The sequence below is a fragment of the Pteropus vampyrus genome, unplaced genomic scaffold, assembly GCF_000151845.1.
Source record: "Pteropus vampyrus isolate Shadow unplaced genomic scaffold, Pvam_2.0 Scaffold394, whole genome shotgun sequence".
NCBI classification, from domain to species: domain Eukaryota; kingdom Metazoa; phylum Chordata; class Mammalia; order Chiroptera; family Pteropodidae; genus Pteropus; species Pteropus vampyrus.
The window spans coordinates 834,761-853,834 of NW_011889175.1; the positions used below are offsets into that span (position 1 = coordinate 834,761).

A 19,074-nucleotide genomic window follows, 5' to 3' on the forward strand; every position below is an offset into this window, starting at 1 on the left:
AAAACAAGACAGCCTGAGGAAAACCAGGACAATTGGTCACCCTAGCTTAGTTTTGTATTTGTAAAAATGAGATTAGACTAGACAGAGATGGGACGTTCTGCCAAACCCTGCATTCACACAGACATTGCCAGTTGCCCTTGGCACTGATTCCTGCGAATTTCAGTGTATCTTCACAATTCTTTGCAATGTGGCCAGCTACTGTCAATCGGAGTTGGCACCATTTGCCATCCTTGGACTGAATTTTTGACAAGCTGGAATTTTAAGGATCACAATTTATTGAGTACCAACTTTGAGTCAAGCTCTGCTCTAAATCCCATGTCAAACTCTCTCCAGTTTGGACTAAATCAGGAGTCCCCAACCTCCGGAGTCACAGACCAGTACATGGTTCCTAACAGGACCATGGCCTGTTAGGAACTTGGCGGCACAAGAGGTGAGCAGCGGTGCCAGCAGGTGAAGCTTCATCTGTATTTGCAGCTGCTTCCCAGTGCTAGCATCACCACCTCAGCTTCACTTCAGATCATCAGGCATCAGATTCTCACAGGAGCACTGGTCTCTGGTGCCAAAAAGGTCGGAGACCGCTGGGCTAAATGACTTCCCTAGAAACTGCGAATTTTATTTTTTAGGATCTGATTGCACGATTGGGTAAATATATGAACTGGCATTAGGATGAATATATAATTCAGCTTGTTCTTCCTTAGAAACTTAAATTTATTGAGTGCTCATTATGTGTTAGACCTACATAAAGACTCTCACGCTAACACTGCCAGCTTGTCTGCATTTTGGAAATAAGCAAACTGAGGCTTAGCGGTCCAGTGCTAGCCTCAGGCCCCAGTCACCAAGCAGGGGAGTTGAGATCCTATCTAGAAACGTCTGACACCAACAGCTCCGACCTCTCCATCATGATGCGAATTCAGTGGGATGCTTTGGTCTGTTTCCATCTTTAGTCTTTGATGTGTACAGCTTGCATCCACTCCTTCGCCTTTGGGGACGCAAAGCCCCCAAGGACTTAAATTTCCTCGCGTTCAAGTCACAATTTAGGGTTACTCTGCGCGGCTGGGGAGCACGAAAGTTCCGTACAGTCGAAAGAAAGACCCACGGAGGCCGTTTCATCTCCAAGGACCGGGCAGATTTACACAGGGCGGTTCCACAGTGAGTGGCCCGCGGGCGGGTGAGGGAAAGAGGGCTGCGCGGCGACAAGAGCTCGGGTTCGCTGCAGCCCAGCTGCCCCGCAGGCGGGCGGGTGGCGCATGCGCGACGCGGGTCGCAGAGTTGTGAATGGTGCGTTTTGTTTGCCGGAGTTTGGAGCGGGCGGGCGCGCGAGGAGGAGAGGTGGGGCCGACGGGGGCGGGGCCGGCAGGCCAGCGAGGTGGGCGGCGAAAGGAAGTGGCGGCGGTGGCAGAGGCCGGGGGTGGCAAGTGTTGGGTCCGCGCGCGCTGTAGGCAACGGCTGAGGCGGTGGCGGCGTGGGCTGGGACCGAGCTAGCGGCGGTACCTCAGACTCACGGGAGCGGGAGCCCACGCGGGCGGGCGCCTGAAACAAAGGGAAGCGAGAGTCAGGGCACGGCGGGTGGGCGGTCAGTCGGTCAGCTCGGAGCCCGCCAGCGGGTGCCCGCGCAAGCCCCGAGCCCGGCCGGCACGGCCTCAGGGCGGGAAGATGCCGCGCGTCGTGCCCGACCAGAGAAGCAAGTTCGAAAACGAGGAGTTTTTCAGGAAGCTGAGCCGCGAATGTGAGGTGAGGCGGGCGGGCGCGGAGGCCGCGGCGCGCCTGGAGTGGGCCCCAGCGTAGAAAAGTTTGGGCGGCGCGGCCCCCAGGAGCCCCGCGCCGGCGCGCCGCCGGATGGGCAATCTCTCCCCGGCAGCCGTCTGCCCGCAGACTCTGCTTGCTCTTATCGGCGCCGCGGGAGGCGGGCGGGCGCGCGGGTGGCGCCGCGGATTTGGCTTCTGATTTCGGGCCGTCTCTGCCTTGCAGATTAAGTACACGGGCTTCAGGGACCGGCCCCACGAGGAGCGCCAGGCGCGCTTCCAGAACGCCTGCCGTGACGGCCGCTCAGAAATCGTAAGTCGGCGGGGCTGGGGGCGCGGGGCACCACGGCGCGCGCGTCACTTGTTGCGCTGGGGCTGCCGAGGCCCAGGCGGGTTCCGGACGGCGCCGCGGACGCCGCGGCTCCCGGAACTGAGCGGGCGCCGTCTCACTTCCTACTTGGGATTCAAAATGCGAAACCAGACGCTGGAGGGCCGCGTTCTGCCGCGGAGACGCTTGCTTCCCTGTGGCCCTCGGCCGGTGGGTATGTTTCCCAGGCACGACTCGGCAGTTTGCCGCGAGTGGAACTCAAACCGGAGGGCAGCTAAACAAGAAAGGGTTATTGTATAGGCTGTGGTATGAGTAAGGCGTCGGGGTATTTTAAGAAAACACCCAGGGATCTGACTCCTGGTTGATAGTTTGTTCCTGAGACTCTAGATTTGTTAATAAATTTATATGTGAAGTTTATTGCCAATGTAGCTGAGAATACAGCTTTACACCAGTTATCTGCGATCATAATAGAGGAAAAAGCCCAGAAGAAGGTGCCAGTTTCTTAGAATGTTAAACCTCAGAAGAATCAGAAAGAAACCATTATCGTCCTTTTTCATACCTAAAAAATATACCCCGTTGCTTCTGCATGGATTTGCGAAAACCACAGTTGATTTTGAGGCCGTTGTTTTAGGTGATAGATTTGGTGCTTCTCCACCAAACCTGATGTTAAAAATTTTCAGATGTCCTAGTTCCTTTCATCTCCTTTTAGTTTCTTCACGGAGGTGCTAATGAGGGGGGAATAAAGAAGCCAAAGAACGAGTAGGAAGAAACGAAAGAAAAATTGATTATTAATAAAAAAGTTAAAGTACTTTGTAATGGAATCCAGTTATGTACTTCGTGAATTGGGCCCATTGCGTTTGAAGAGACTTGAAGCTACGGTGCAATTTCAATCTGGATTAACAGTAGGAAGACATATTGGAACATTTATTTTTCTCACTTTGTAGAGAATCTACTTATTTTTGTTGAGATATAATTCACATGCCATAAAATTTTCCCTTTGCATCACCAAAATCATATTTATTTTTAAAGAATATAAATATGTTGAGATTTAAAATGGACTCTTTTTAGAATTGTATTACACGTAATGAGAAGACACTGGCTAAATTTATCAGGAGCCTTAGAATAGTTGGTTATTATTGCATGTTATGAAAAAAAATCTCCAGCTTTTAGCCCACTGCCAAGTTTCTTGAGTAGTTATGATTAAAACATATATGACAAATATCTTTTGGGTTTTGGCACTGAATGGTAGAAGGATCGTTGATTAGTTGGTCCAATGATTATATCGTCCTCTGCCTGGGTTTCCTTTTGCAAAAGGTGGATGGTATAGTATACTTAACCAATGGATTTCCTGGAGGTAATCGATGTAAGTAAAAAAGATGAGATACAAAGTGTCAGGATATTTTAAAGCTGAGGTTTGTTTTTGGAAACTTAGTGAAGCATAGCTATTAGGGTTTTTCTGTCATATTGGACTTTACTGCATATGATTATGAACTGGGAGTGTAATCTACAATATATCTGAATTGCTGTACTATAATATTGCTGTATATTATAGCAGTATTATATAGGGTGCTTGTATTTGTCATAAATTTCCAAGAATAAATCATACACATGTTCTAGGTCTTCCCTTCCAATATCTGATCCTACAAATTTTAGTAAGTTCTTAATACCTGACAAGTATAAAAAATTGAATGTAGATTGAATTCTTTGTAAGATTTGCACTTAAGACAACATATATGTCTTAATTTGTTGAGTAATGTAACTATTTGTATTTGGGAAGGAATTCCACATTTCCCTCTTTCTAGTTTCCGTCCTTTAATTCAGTGTTCTCCACATTTAAATTACGGGATTCTTAGCTTCTAGAGGTTGGAGACCACATTAATTCTGTGGTATATTCGTTAATATAATCCCCTCTGTGCAGGTACTTTGCACAATGCCTTTTGCATCATAGTACTTGATGAAGTCAATTTAGAGGTTGCTTAATTTAATTCCTAAAATGTATCTTTTGACTTATGAACAGGCAGTGGCTTTTACTTATTTCGTTGTGGAAATAGATGTGGAAAAGGCATTCTTTGGCCTCTATTTTTACAGCATTTATATACATCAAAAATATACATAGTTCCCAAAACTATCCCCAACCCTTTTTTCTCTTCTTTTTCTTCTGAATATCAATATATCAGTGACGTCGATGAAGAGTTTATTTAGTATTTAAATGTGAAACAGTTTAAAGGCTGTGATGATCATCTCTTCTTAACTATGAAACTTAGCCAGACTCCTTAATCATAGAGTGAATAAGTGATTATGGGTGAGGGGTAGAATCTATTTGGTAAACTCTGATTTATTCCCCATGTAAGTTCTTACTATAGTAAAAGTGTTAGCAATGTCTTCAACACTAATGATTAATAAAAGAAAGAAATACTTATGATGGGTATGGAGATTACCGTGAGAGCAGTAAAATATATATTTTTAATTTTGAAGATGGAAGTATAAAAGCTATGTTGGATCGGCAAAAGTGTGCTGTTTTATAATTTATGAAGCCTATAAAACATATTTAGCACAACCTGGAAATCTTACATATAGACAATGATACCAGTGTAACATTTTTATGTTTTGGAACAGAATTTTCCCAACTCATTTTTTGTATAGGGATTCCATTAAAAAAGTTCTGTGGTCAGATAAATTTGGGAAATGCTCTTCTAGAATGGTCTGTTTTTTATCACTCTGTCTCAGAGAAAGGGATCTTGATGAGATAATGGGTATAAAGCGACAAAGCAGGAAATCTCTTCTGGGGATGGCCTTAAGATGGGAGGTGAGGTAATAAGATCTGTAGACTGTGCTTACCTAGCATGGAGCTGATTTGGAGTACTAGGTGAATACTGAAGAAATATGCCTGGGAGATTTTGACACAGGGCATTGATTTATTTCATGGGCAGAATCTCTTATGTGCCACTACTCTGCTCTGAGAATTTCATTATCTGAGAGTGAAAACATTAGGTCTGTTGAACTCAAAATTATTTCTCTTATTTAACAAATACTTAGCATTTACTTGGTACTTTACAAATATAAATTTGTGAGGAAATTGAGGTACAGAGTTAAGTAACTTGCCTCAGGTCACACATCATGGGCAGTTTGCCTCCTTGAGTCTGCTTTTCATTTGAACTATTGTTGGTTCATTTCACTCGATTGTTTTTTAAACTTATGCTAGTAGTGGGGCAAGATTTTTTTAAAGTTAATATAGTAATGATGTTTGTTCAGTGTCTTTTCATATAAAATATCTACCACAAGAAAGAGTATCCCAGTTGATTAGGGAAATGCCATCAAAGACGTATAGAGATTTAGCAGTTAAGTTGACAATGTATATAATGGTGTCTAATAGAAATAAGAAGTATAATTTTTACCTCAAGAATTTAAGCTCTTTGATCATCAGAGGAACTAGTAGATAGTTGAATCAGCTAATGGCTTTAAACAAATTGCCCAAAATTTGTACCCTTTGCTTTCAGATGAAGATTCTACGCTTGAAAACACATTATGCTTTAGAATTTTAATTCTAAATTTACATTTAAATGAGGAAAAATGCATTTTTTTCAAAATACTTTTTACCTATTTATTTCTTAATTTCCCATGGGAAGAGGGGCAGTGTTATTCCCTTTTTTACTTGGGGGAGATATAGTTAAATTGCTCAGGGACTACACAGAATGACACTTTATTGAAATGGTTTTAGATTGTTTTGTCTGTTGAGCTGTGCCATCCAAATCTTCTATAAATATTAGATGAATACCTTTTTGTTATAGTCAGATCCAGTTATCCTAAGGTCAAATTTTAGAAAATGCATATATTTTTAATTACCCAAGGTTTTAGAATGGGAAGTGCTGTCACATCACATGCTAATGTATGGTTTATCAGAGGCAAAAAGGTCCTGTGTGTTTTTAACATGGGCTTTAGAGCATAGTGTTTCCTTGAATAAGGGAAATCAGGAAAAATTTAAATGTCTCATTTACACAACTTTAAATTGTGGTATGCTTTAAAATTCAAAAGGTTCACATCATCAGTGATTTTTACATTTAAAAATGTAAGTTAAATTCAGGGATGGTGGCTCTGGTTAGACATTAGCAATGTGTGATCCTAACGTCAGCAAAAAATGACCTGAAAGAAAGTATTGATTCTGTGTCTTGATTTTATATTTAAGCAGCCAATGGCAAATGTCCTCAAAATGGAATCAGATGTTTGTAACTTAATACTTTAGAAAAATGATGAGTGCATGTTTTTTACTTTTAAGTATTCTCGATGCTGCCTGGCTTACTACAGAAACTGATGTAAAAATAAATGACTGCCTGCATAATTTATGTAATGTCCTGCTTCTGATCCTGTTTGTATTGATTTTTCTAAAAGGCTTTTGTGGCTACAGGAACCAATCTGTCTCTCCAGTTTTTTCCGGCCAGCTGGCAGGGAGAACAGCGACAAACACCTAGCCGGGAATATGTCGACTTAGAAAGAGAAGCAGGCAAGGTAGGAAACATTTCTTTGCAATTTCAAGTACTGTGGATTGCTTTAGTAGGGATTATCTGATAATTTACATTTTAATAAAGAGATCACAGGTCTGATTATACAGGCATATGGTCATATTTGTTTTCATTTTATATAAGTATATAACACAATTTAAAATCACTGTCAAAAATTTTTCTATCATTCCACTACTAATTTCATGTATATAATATTCCCCACAGAAAGTTCTAGCCTTTAAAGAGAATGGTATACTTTCTTCCACATAACATTCAAAACAATTTCTTTAAAAGTATTAATGGAATTTTTTTGTTTGTTTCTTTGTTTTTTTACTAAAATGTTTGTGACTGCAATGCTGGAAAAAAATTTTAAAAGAAAAATGAGAAAAGGCTCTGTAGGCTTAAAATTTAATACTATTTAGAAATTGCTAATGGATGACTTTCTACTATTACTATTTGAAAAAATAATATGAAAACTTTAACTTGGAAATCATTTTTTTTTGTTTTGTTTTAAGGAAAAGCTTCTGAGAAAACAAATAGGTGCCTTAAAATTTTTATGTTGAATGTTTAAGTTGAAGATGAATAATGTACATGAACATGTTTAAGCTGAGAGCCCTATTAAAATCTAAGTTAAATATATTATATGATTTTGAAGAAATTTTAATGAGTAATATCTTGGATTGGTTCATCTTTTTATGGATAAGTCGACTTCAGTAAAATATTTAAAGAAAAAAATTTTTTGACCTCACTTTATACTCAATTTTTCTCGTTTCCTTTGCAGTGTTTCCATACCTGGTTTTATCAACTTCATAAGTTACTTTTCTAAGTGTTGTCATGAGTAGTATAACTTATCACTTTATTTGCAAAACATAAGAAATATCTGAATATTCCTTTGAGGAATTTAAAAGATTTTTTTTTTTCAGCTATATTAGGAAATTTCTGCTCATGTGTATATACAATGAAGAGGTATTTTTGTTTTCGTTATGAAATAAAGTTTGCTCTTTTGATGGTGACAAACCAACTAATCTTTGGAAAGGGAGAGAGAAAATAGATTACAGAATGTTAAAAATGAGTAATAAGGAGTTTGCTTTCCTTTGTATTAGCTTGTTTGCTTGGAAGATTAAAAGCAAGTGTTCCAGATCTTACTATTTAATAATTCTTATATATAAAGGAGAAGTTTAGGTCATTGTAGAATTATTGCTTTTTTGTCTGGTGCATGTATGTGTGGCTAAATTGTTCAAAGTGTTCTTAAAGTTTGTTTAACATGGTGGCTCAGATAGTACAGACATAGAACAAAAAAATCCTTTCCTTTGACTTTAATGCTAAAGTATTTTAAGACTTCAGAATTGACATCTCAATGTTACTGAAGTCTTCCAGTATTGAATAACTATTAAATGGATGTTAATGCTCCTAGGAAGTATATTTGCTTGAATTAATTTAAGGATATCTGTTTACTAGATTGAAGACCATATTATCCTTGGCTGTAAGCCATTGAGATGTTTTTAGTTATATGACCAACAACAAAAATGTTGGATAGCTTTTCCTAGGATTTAGATGATATGTTTTCAAATATATCAGGAAAAGCGATAAAACTGACGTAAGCTATCGGGAAACTCACATTTTATTATTTGTTTTAGGAGTTTTGTTTGGTAAGGGGCCAGATATTAAATATTTTCAGTTTTTCAGACATATGGTCTCTGTTGCAACTAGTCAACTCTGCTGTTAGAGTGTGAAAAGAGCCATATAGACAACATGTAAACAAATGAGTGTGGCTGTATTCCAAGAATGGTAGCACTGACAGAAATCAGTGTCCTTTCTCTCAGATTTAAATCTAAAAATGTCATATATTTCTCAAGTGTAATTTTGCCAACACCTGTGCTATACCAGTGCTCTAGAAGAAAAGAAGCATTTTAAAGCAAAGAAAGAAAAAAGAAACCTGTGTATTGCTCCATACCACGGGGATAAAATATGCCAGTGAATTTGGAAAAAGAGTACTGACCCATGTTTTCTCATCCATGGCATTCAGGCTCTGGGGTCTCTTTCTCTTCCTCCTTTTTTGTGGTCTCTTTCTGGTAACCACTAGCTTTTATTTCTGTCCCCACAGGACTAGGACTAGAAGCAAAGAAAAATTGAAGAAATTTTCACCAAATGTTAATTATTTACCTCTGTTCCTTACATTGGGTCACAAATCAGTGTCTTTTCTTCCACATACTCTCAACTTAGCTACTTCCTGAAGCAGCTTAGTTCTCTTCCCAATCACACCGAGCTTTGAGAAAACTGGTGGTTAAGGCTTTAGAGTTAGGCATAATTGAGTGAGTTAAGTCCTGGTTTCATTTACTACTATGTAACTTTGGGCAAGTTATTTAACTTTTATGGTCCTCAGTTTTAAGATGAGGTTAATGCATACCTCCTAAGGTTGCCCTAGTGATTGAAATAACATATAAAGTGCTTAGCTCAGTACCTGACAGAGTTATTCAAAAATTTATTCATCAAAAGATATTTATAGAACATCTGTTACATGTACTGAGCATTGTCCTAGGCACTTGAGATACATCAACAAATAAAACAAAGATCCTGCCCTGGACCTTGTTTCCTGGAAGTTATGGAGGAGTAGACAATATACATAATAAATTATATATTATGTTACAAAATGATAAGTGCTCTGGAAAGAGAAAAGTAGAGTCAATGAGTAGGAATGTTTGCAGTTTTAAATAAGACAGTCTGGGTAAAGAAGGTCATAGTTGAGTAGAGACCTGAAGGAGATTAAGATATGGTGAGCCACATAGGTATGTGGGAAAGATACTCTAGATAGAGGAGAGAGAGGATATAGCCATTGTAAAGGCTCTCAAGTGGAAGTATGCACTCAGAAAAACAGCAAGCAGGCCATTGTGGTTGGAGTAAACTGAGCAAGGAGGAAAGTAGCAAGAGGTGAGATCAGGGAGATAACAAGGAGCCAGCTTATATGACTATGGGAGCTGTTGTAACAAGGTGGACTTTTATTCTAAGTGGAAAAGGGAAGTAGTTTCAGGTTTTTGAGTAGATGGATGGTATGATCTGCCTTAGGTTTTGAAAGGATCACTCCAGTTGCTGGGTTAACAATAGTCTATAAGGGGAGTGAAGCTGGGAGACCAGTTAGGTTATTACCATAATCTTTGTGAGAAGTCTTCTGTTTCCTTCACAGTGTTTTCAAACCTGGTTTTATCAGCTTTATAAGTTACTTTTCTAAGTGTTGTCATTGGAGCAGTGGTCATAGTCTAAATGTATTTTGAGATAGAACCAATAGGATTGGATTATGGATTGGATATGGTATGTGAGAATCAAGAATGACTCCAGGTTTTTTTGGCTAGAGCAGCTAGGAGTATGGGATTTACTGTTATCTAAGATGAGAAAGGCTGTGGGTGGAGCAATTTTGAGGAGCAATTTAGGACATGCAAGTTTGGAGGTAGCTTGTTACTGCGGAGGTAGCTTATTACTGCAGCTTCTATTTTCTCACCATCTACCCTTCTTATGGCATTGCTTTTTCATAAGTGCCCCTTAATTTGCTTATCTTAAGAGTTCAGTAGCCTTTTAAAAAGAAAATTACTGAAGTATAGTTTACTTGCACCCATTTTAAGTGTATAATTTGAGTTTTAACTAATATACGTACCCATATAAAAACCACCCACAATGAAGATAATATTTCAGTCATTCCCAAAAGTTGCCTCGTGCCCTTTTACAGGAATCTGGGAGTGGCTTGGCTGGATGGTTCTGGCTCAGGGCTGGGGCTGTGCAGTCTGAAGACTTGACGAGAGCTGAAGGATCCACTTTCAAGCTCAACTCATATGACTATTGGTAGGTGGCTTCAGTTCCTAGTCATGTGCGCCTCTGGATAGAAAAAGAATGAAGTCACCCTACCTTTTGTGATATATCCTCCAATCACTTGCGTCTTACTCTGTTCATTAGAAGTCAGTCACTAAGCCCAGCCCACACTCAACAGGGAGGGTGGAGATTTATTCATACACATGGATGTGAATACCAGGAGATTTGGGATCATTGGGGCCATCTAGGAGGCTGGCTACCACAATATTCACTTGGATTAAGTGAATTTAGAAAAAATTAGCATGCTAATAGGAAACAGAAGCACCACGTTCTCTGATATGAATATGGCTTTGCAATCTAAGAAAATGGGCTTGGCAAAATCAGTCCTTTTATTTATTTTTTTCTGCCTTTGCATTGGTTGGAATATTTTCAAACCACGGGTCTTCAATAAGGAAGGCCTGTTAATGAATAACTGACCATAAATATTAGATACTTGATGTATGATCAAGTCAAAGCACAGAGTTTTCTAATTTGTCTTTCAATACATTTGAAACTCACATTTTGGTGTCTAGTGAGCTGTCTACACTGATTTTTAGTAAAGGTCTTTCTCAGAATAGGGTTTGAAATAATACTGTCTAATGGAAGGAGCTTTAGATTTGAGTCAAAAGATTATTTTAACTATTTTCCTTATCTGTAAATGGGAATTATAATGTTTGCCCTATTCATATACCTCATGTATGGATTAAATGAGATAACAGAATATATGAAAATGCCTTTTTAAATTGTAAAGTTCAAAATCAGGCTATTCGATGGTTTTGTAGGGTGAGATTACAGTTAACTTAATCATGGAGTTTTGGTGCTATGGTGTGCCTTAGCTCAGCTTCACTTCAGGTAGCTAGCTGTGCAGTGTTGGGAAACCACATCTTTCCTGAGTTGTTCATCACGGTGTCTTAATGAACCTTGACAACCAAAATGTTCTTAATTCTTTCTTAATCTAAACTGCTTTCCTCTAATTTAGCTGTCAGAAGGAAAGCAACTGATCAGAATTTAAATCATTCTTACATTAAATCTTTGTAGACCAAGCAACTCCAATTCCTTTAATCTTTCCTCTTAGGACTCATTTTCAATTACTTTTTATTTCAAACAAATGCAAATGATTATGGTTGACCAGAACTTGTTAGTCTTGAGTGGTCAGATTAATGGTTTTTGCATGCATTCCATGTTTTGTAAAGCCTCACTGGGATTTTGAATTAATGATTGTATATACTTATGTGATCCTAGTTTACGAGTATAAAAATAAAGGTATGTAAAATATGTTATAAACTGAAAAAACGAACTTTCTGGTGCTACTGCTTACCATTTTTTCCTATGGAAATTGACTATACTGTCCGTCTAGTTTTACTACATTGGTCTCAGAAAGAGAAGCTTAAACTCTTTTTTCCTTTGTTGCATGCCTATTTCTAACTTATGATTTTAGGTGATGGTCAACACATAGCAGACATTGAAAGGTAGTTATAAAGTGTATGTCATTTGAGTAGGTACTTTTTAAATACGTTTTTTGGTAAGTTGTGTTTTTCCTTTCTGAGCTTTTATACTTAAAAATCTTGTATCCTTTTTCATGAGCATAAAATAACAAAGCAGAATTTAATAGCATTTGATTTAATGAATGAGGACAGACTTGTTTTAAATGGCGTCTCTAAAGTCTGTGACTCCACTTCTTCTGGAGCATTTTGCTTACTTGTCTGCAGGATTTTTGTCCAAAATAAATATTGTGTCTGTTTATATACCATCCACAATTTGGCAGGGTTTAGAGGACTCCTTGATTTTAGCTTTTAGAAATCCTATTCAAGCTCAACAAGTTCCTTCTCAACTCCCTCAACAGCCCAGTCACTCCAAATAAAAGATATCTGCGGTAAAGTTTTTTGGAATGTGATTTTCTCCAAGAGCAATAGAAGCAACTTTAAATTAGCTTGTCAGATCTAGATTTTAAGTATTTCAATTCAACTAAAATATGAAGCATATTTTCCAGCACTTAATTATGAACAGTTTAGTGCATTAAAATAAGCTGGTTTATTAAAAATGTTTTAAGTAGACTATAATAACTGAATCATAAAATTTAGAACTAGAAGCCTTATGCTTATATTTTTAAAGAAAAGCTTATGTTTCAATAATTTTAAAATCGCTAAGAGGGAGAGTTGACTAGCTTCATGAATAAATAAGAATGTTTAAAAAGTTAGGATATCATGTCGTACCTTCCAGTTAGAGTAACATTAATTTGCATATGTACCTCTGAAGTATTTGAAGATCGTATATTCTTTTCTTCCCTTCTCTATAATTGCATTATTTGCCTGGATTTTACCTTTTATTGTAAAAGTAAATTTTCAGTCTTGGCCTTACATAAATGACATATTCCAAGTTAGAGGAGACAAGTCTACATACTGTATATGTCTGAGAGGACCATCCTTAATTCTTCCTCTGCTTGCTTCTACTTCCTACCCCAGTATTCTTTTTAATAATTATTTCAAACACTTCGAGGATAGAGACTGTTGAAATGTTTCAACTGAGGAAATTAATTTTTGAGAACTGCTATATCTTAATTTTACTGCTTCCCATTTTCTCTCGTAATTGCTTTTTTTTCAATTAGTATTATTGAGGTATGATTTATATACAAAATTCATCTATTTTAGGTGTACAATTCAGTGACAGATGTGTACAGTCAGTAATGTAACCACCACTACAATCAAGATATAGAACATTTTCATAGCTCAGAAAGTTTCCTCATGCCCCTTGGCAGTCAGCCCTCCCACCCCTTGGTGTGGGCAACCACTGATCTGCTTTTTGTTACTATAGTTTTTGTCTTTTATAGAATTTCATATAAACAGACTCATACAGTATGTAGTCTTTTGTGATAGGTGTCACTTAGCAACATGCTTTTGAAATTTATCTACGTACATTGTATAGTAGTCCATTCCTTTTTGTTACTGAGCAGTATTTCATAGTGAGGATATGCTTCATTTTATTTATCCATTTACCAGTTGATGGTCATTTGGGTTATTTCTTCCTTTTTGGCTATTGTGACTAATGCTGCTTTGAACATTTACATATAAGTCTTTCATGTGGACATATGTTTTCATTTCTCTCAGGTAGGTATGTAGTACTTGAATGCTGGGGTCATTTCATGAGGATAACTTTTTAAGAAACTGCCAAACTGCTCTCCAAAGTGTCTCTACAATTTTGCATTCTCACTCCGAGTGTATGAGAGTTCCAGTAACTTCACATCTTTACTAACACTTTGTACTGTCTTTTTTGATTTTAGCCATTTTAGTGAGTGTGTAGTTGTATCTCATTTTGGCTTTAATTTACATCTTCCTAACAACTAATGCTGTTAAGCATGTTTTGTGTGCTTGTATGCCATTTGTATATCTTTGGCGAAGTGTCTGTTCCTATCTTTTGCCCATTTTTCTGTATCAAGTTGTTATTGAGCTGTAAGCGTTTTTATGTATTCTAAATATAAGTTCTTTATTAGATATTTTTGCAATTGAAGTTTTATTATGAGTCAGATTTAAAGTAAGAGTAGCCTTGACTGTATTTGACATTAAAAAGAAAAATCTATCTTTCTGATTGTGTGGTTATTAACCGTGAAAGAACAGAAAAATTAAGAAATAAGTATATACCTTCATATACGAAAGAAGCAACAAAATGATTATCAGTGTTAATTTTTAGAATAAAAAGATGAGAAATATATACATAGATATACTTAATGAACACACATACAATGAACATCCATCTAGGAATCGTTTGCAAATTAATCTAGGAAACAGTAGTGATACAGTACTATATAGGTAGCAATTATAGGGAAATTATTTTTCTCACAGAAAACTTTGGGCATTCTCGTAAAGGCATTGGGGTGAGGGCAAAAGAGTATATTAACTATCTTTGAATACATGGAACTCCCTTTTTCACTTATACTTTTATTTCCTCATTTAAGAATTAGAATAATAGCAAACAGTTCGGTAGCACTGGCTATGTGCCAGGCTCTTTTAATTGATACATAGATAACATACTGATACTTTTATGATCTTTTTACTGCTTAGAAAACATTTGTAAATTTTAATGCTATTTAGCTGGAGCAGGATAGGAAATTATTTCTTTGATGTCACTTCTTTGACACTTAGTTTTCTACAGATGATTAGAAGCCACAGATTAGCTAAAATGGTCTTCATGTTATAGACAGTACTATAGTAGGGAATTTAATTATTATTACATTATTTTGTCAAAGTATACAATGTAAAAGTTGGAATTATCTGTCATAAGCTTTTCAGTTTAGGCTGAGCCTTCTTAAACTGATGTGTATTTAAGAACCAAGAATGTAAAATAATTAATGGAAAATACAATAATGTAAAATGTGCCTTTTGTCAGTATAACTGTGCTTTTAGGACTCTGATGCTGTGCTGTATTGTGTGTCCTAAGAAGGAAAGGGCTCAGTCTGGAAATGGTTGACAGGTTGTGTTTGTGGTTGAAGACCTTTCTTCCATGTATACAACAATACTGAGCCCTTTTATGTTTTAAAACTTCAGATGTAAAGGCAAATTAATCTTCAGATTTAAACAAGAGGGTATCCTAGAACATGTGACTTCAACATTTCTGTTAGGAGAATTTACATGTTTTTAAACACAATATTCTGTCCATATTAAATGATAATTTCCAGTAAGTATTTGGCCTCACTTGCAGAATATTGCTTTATTTTTTTAAGTTCATTTTATTTTTATTTTTATTTAGAATATTGTTTTAAATAATAGCCTTTTGGGAGAATCTTCTAAATTTTTTGAGAATATTACTTATTCATGTCAGCTCTTCAGTCTTGGTTTGCTATCCCTTTGCTATCCAGAACACTTCTGGGCCATTTCTAAAATTGAAATAAAATTACATAACATAAAATTCACCATCTTACCCTTTTTAACGTATATAATTCAGTGGTTTTTAATGTACTCACAGTGTGCAACCTTTGCCACTAATTCCAAAACATTTTCAGAACTCAACCATTTTAAATACATTATGACAATCTGCAAGCCAGTTTTTATGATGATCACCGTCACCAGGCACTGTACTAGATGATTTACATTATCATGGATTCTCCTAACCCTGCACTATGTAATTAAGCCTTATTTTTGATTTTAGAGCATATTTTGTGATAGTTTGATTTTACAGCTGAGGAAACTGAGATGCAGAGAGGCGAAATAAGTCTTCAAAAGTCATGTAATTTGTTTCCTAGGTAGACCCAGGTCTTTTTTACCCCACAGTCTCTGTTCTTTGCAGTATACCACATTGCTGCTAATAATTATTAGATAAATTGCTAGAATTCCACATACCACCTTCCAAAGCCCTATATTAAATTATTTGAGCCCACCAAGTTATTCTTACCATTAGAGTGAATAAGTGTTACTATTTTAATGTAGTCTTTTTAGACTTCATTTTGATGACTTTGTAACAGCCTTAACCTTCATCTTTTTTCTTTTTTTATTGTCATTGCTTTTTTAATTTACTTTTTTAATTGAAGAAATGACTTAAATTTTTTTTCACCTGTCCGCCTCCTCCCTCCCTCCTCTTCCCCTATCCTCTGGTAACCACTAGTCCATTGTCCATGTCCATGAGTCTCTGTTTGTCCTGCTCATTTGTTGCTTTTACGTTTATATCCTACATATAACTGATATCATGTGATTTCCAACTTTTCTGTCTGACTTATTTTGCTTAGTATGATTATTTCAGGGCCCATCCATGTTGTCGCAAATGGCAGTATTTCATCTCTTATGGCTGAGTAGTATTCCATTGTATATATGTACCACAGCTTCTTTAGCCAATCATCTATCGTAGGACACTTCAGTTGCTTCCACATCCTGGCCACTGTGAATAATGCTGCTGAGAACATTGGTGTGCAAATATCTTTTCGGATATGGGTTTTCAAGTCTTTGGGGTAAATACCCAGTCGAGGGATTGCTGGATCATATGGCAGATTAATTCTTAGTTTTTTGAGGAACCTCCAAACTGTTTTCCATAGTGGCTGTACCAATTTGCAGTCTCACCAGCAGTTTATGAGGGTTCCTATTTCTCTGCATCCTCTCCAGCATTTGTTACTACTTGTCCTGTTGATTATAGCTATTCTAACAGGTGTGAGATGGTTATCTCATTGTGGTTTTGATTTGTATTACCCTAATAGCTAGCATTGTCAAGCATCTTTTCATATATTTGTAGGCCATTTGTATGTCCTCTAGAGAGAAGTGTCTGTTCAGGTCCTATGCCCAGTTTTTGACTGGATCATTTGTTTTTTTGTTGTTATTGAGTCGTATCAATTCTTTGTATATTTTGCATATTAGACCCTTATCGGAGGCGTTGCTTTGCAAATATAGTTTCCCATTCGAATGGTTGTCTCTTTACCTTGTTGATGATTTCTTTTGCTGAGCAGGCTTTTAGTTTGATGTAGTAACATTCATTTATTTTAGCTTTTACTCTTGCCTTTGAGGTCAAATTCATAAAATTCTCTTTACATCTTTTTTCTTTGTAATATTTAATTTTACTTGGATTGTTTTTTTAAGTAGTAGTGCAAATGTTTGCAATGATAATTAAGCTTCTAGAAAACTGCACATAATCAATTCTTTTGTGTTGATATTATGTTAATAATTTGGTAAAGTCCACTGTAATGTTTTAAAAATTCTTACAGAGTTGACTCAGGAATGGATTGCAGTAAATAGTATCTGCCTGTTATTATTTTTTATCTTAATTAAGAAATAAAGAATTTTATAATTTAAGTATGCTTTTTATAAAAAGTATGCTTTTCACTTAAAATTATATCTCATGGATCAGAACATTTCAGGACTCTCTTAAACATGGCATTGTTTACTTTGAATCAGAATAAAGGTGGCAGAACTAGTAAGCTGTCTATTTTTGGGGGGAGAGGAAGGTATTCATGTGATATATTCTAAAGTAATGTAAAGAGTTCACAATATTTATTCTAGATGCTATGGATTTAACCATGAAATTGGCTATCCAGTCTGTTCTTTAGGGAAGTAGTCTATTTTCACACACCCAGAAAATACTTAGAAAACATTAATAATTCAATTAATTAACACAACTACCATTGAGGTAAATGTAGACTCAGGAGTTCTGGGTGCTAGCTTTTACTGCTTACTAGCTGTGTGACCTTCAAGTGAATTACTTAATCTTTTCAGCTTTAATTCCTTCGTTTTAAAATTTTCTTATTGAATGGTTGTAAAGGTCAAATAGGACTTGAGAGAGTTTTGAAAGCTATAAAAAATTTATATAAGTCTAAGATGGTAATGCTAGTTAAACCTGAATGGAAAAGTATTAGGAAGAGAGAGTTAAGAAATGAAGGGAGCTATATGGAGCTGTTTAGGGGAGGGTGGGGGGAAGGGACTTCTTTAAGCAAAGGGTGTTCAAAGTAAAAGCATAGAGTTGCAGAGAGCCCAGAAATAGCATTTGAGGTCTCAACAGTGTTCAAGTTTACGGTGGTTTATGATGCCTAAACTAACATAACATTACTTTTCTATACAGTGAGAAAGCCAGTAGATTTTAAATATACCTCCATGAACAAAAGTTCTGTTTAAGACTATAAATCATATTACATTTTTACCAAATTTTAGACTAAAAATGTTTTCTGCTTAAGCCATGTGTGTCTCAGTTTGAATGTAATTGGTGCTTAAGCATCTTCTCAGATCGCTCACAGACGGAATGGCTCTTCCCAGACAATGGACTCATCAGTGTTTCTATGTGGAGCATTCTTCTGGAAAATGATGTTTAGTGAAAATGATTTAAAAACAGCATATGACATTAACTTTGTGTGCGACTGTACATTAAAACCAGTATAATATTTCAGCATGCTTTTGGAGTTTAAGTTTTACTATGTTGTGATTTTTTTGTTATTTACAGTACCTTATAAGATGTCCCAAATTAGGTGAGCTAGTTCAACCTTTTACTTTTTAAATGTTTATTTAATTTATTTCCCCTTAAATGCTGTTCATCTTTTCATTTGTTAAATGAATCTTACAAATAAAAGAGTAAATAAAACCATACTATAGTTTTAGGAATGGTAATAAAAGGAGTATCCATGTACCCGCTACTTAAGATATATAGCATTTCTACTACCTTAGAACTGTGATTCTAGTATAGTAGCCTCCAGATACATGTGCCACAAGTCTGAGTTGACATGCTGTGTGTGGAAAAAAATGCACCCCAGATTTTGAAAACTAGGTACAAAAAAAAAGTGCACTATGTCAATTTTTATATTGATTACATACTGAAATAATACTTTAGATGTAATTGGGTAATACTAATATTAATTTTACCCTTTTTTAGTTTTTTAAACATGGCTACTAAAAAATTTATGTATATGACTTGCATCTGTAGTTTGTTATATTTGTTTTTTTGGACAGTGATGCCTTAGAAAACTCCAGTCCTTTTTCCCACTCCACAAAAAAACAAAACAATAAAAACTACTATACCAATTGTTATTCCCTTGCTTTTTTTAGCATTTTATTTCCTATGCATATATCTTTAATGCATTGTTTAGTTTTGAAAAACTGAATATAGCAAGCACAAACTCCATGGAGTGTAAATAAAGGACTGCAGTGTCATTTTAACATGAAAGCTTCTAGGAGATAAGCTGAACAGAATATGAGTCAAGTCTGGATTCAGCTTC

The 19,074-nt window shown here is 36.6% G+C and overlaps 1 protein-coding gene across 2 annotated transcripts in view; it reads left to right on the forward strand.

Annotated features, from left to right (window-relative positions):
- The first annotated feature begins 1,367 nt into the window (after nt 1-1,367).
- The window catches only part of CBFB (core-binding factor beta subunit), a 49,055-nt gene continuing 31,348 nt past the window's right edge, over nt 1,368-19,074 (forward strand). For both annotated transcript variants that reach the window (XM_011380427.2, XM_011380426.2), the window contains exons 1-3: nt 1,368-1,731; nt 1,969-2,055; nt 6,457-6,573. In XM_011380427.2, the coding sequence (XP_011378729.1) occupies nt 1,654-1,731; nt 1,969-2,055; nt 6,457-6,573 (282 nt within the window). In that variant the 5' untranslated portion in view covers nt 1,368-1,653. The remainder of the gene's footprint in view (nt 1,732-1,968; nt 2,056-6,456; nt 6,574-19,074) is intronic.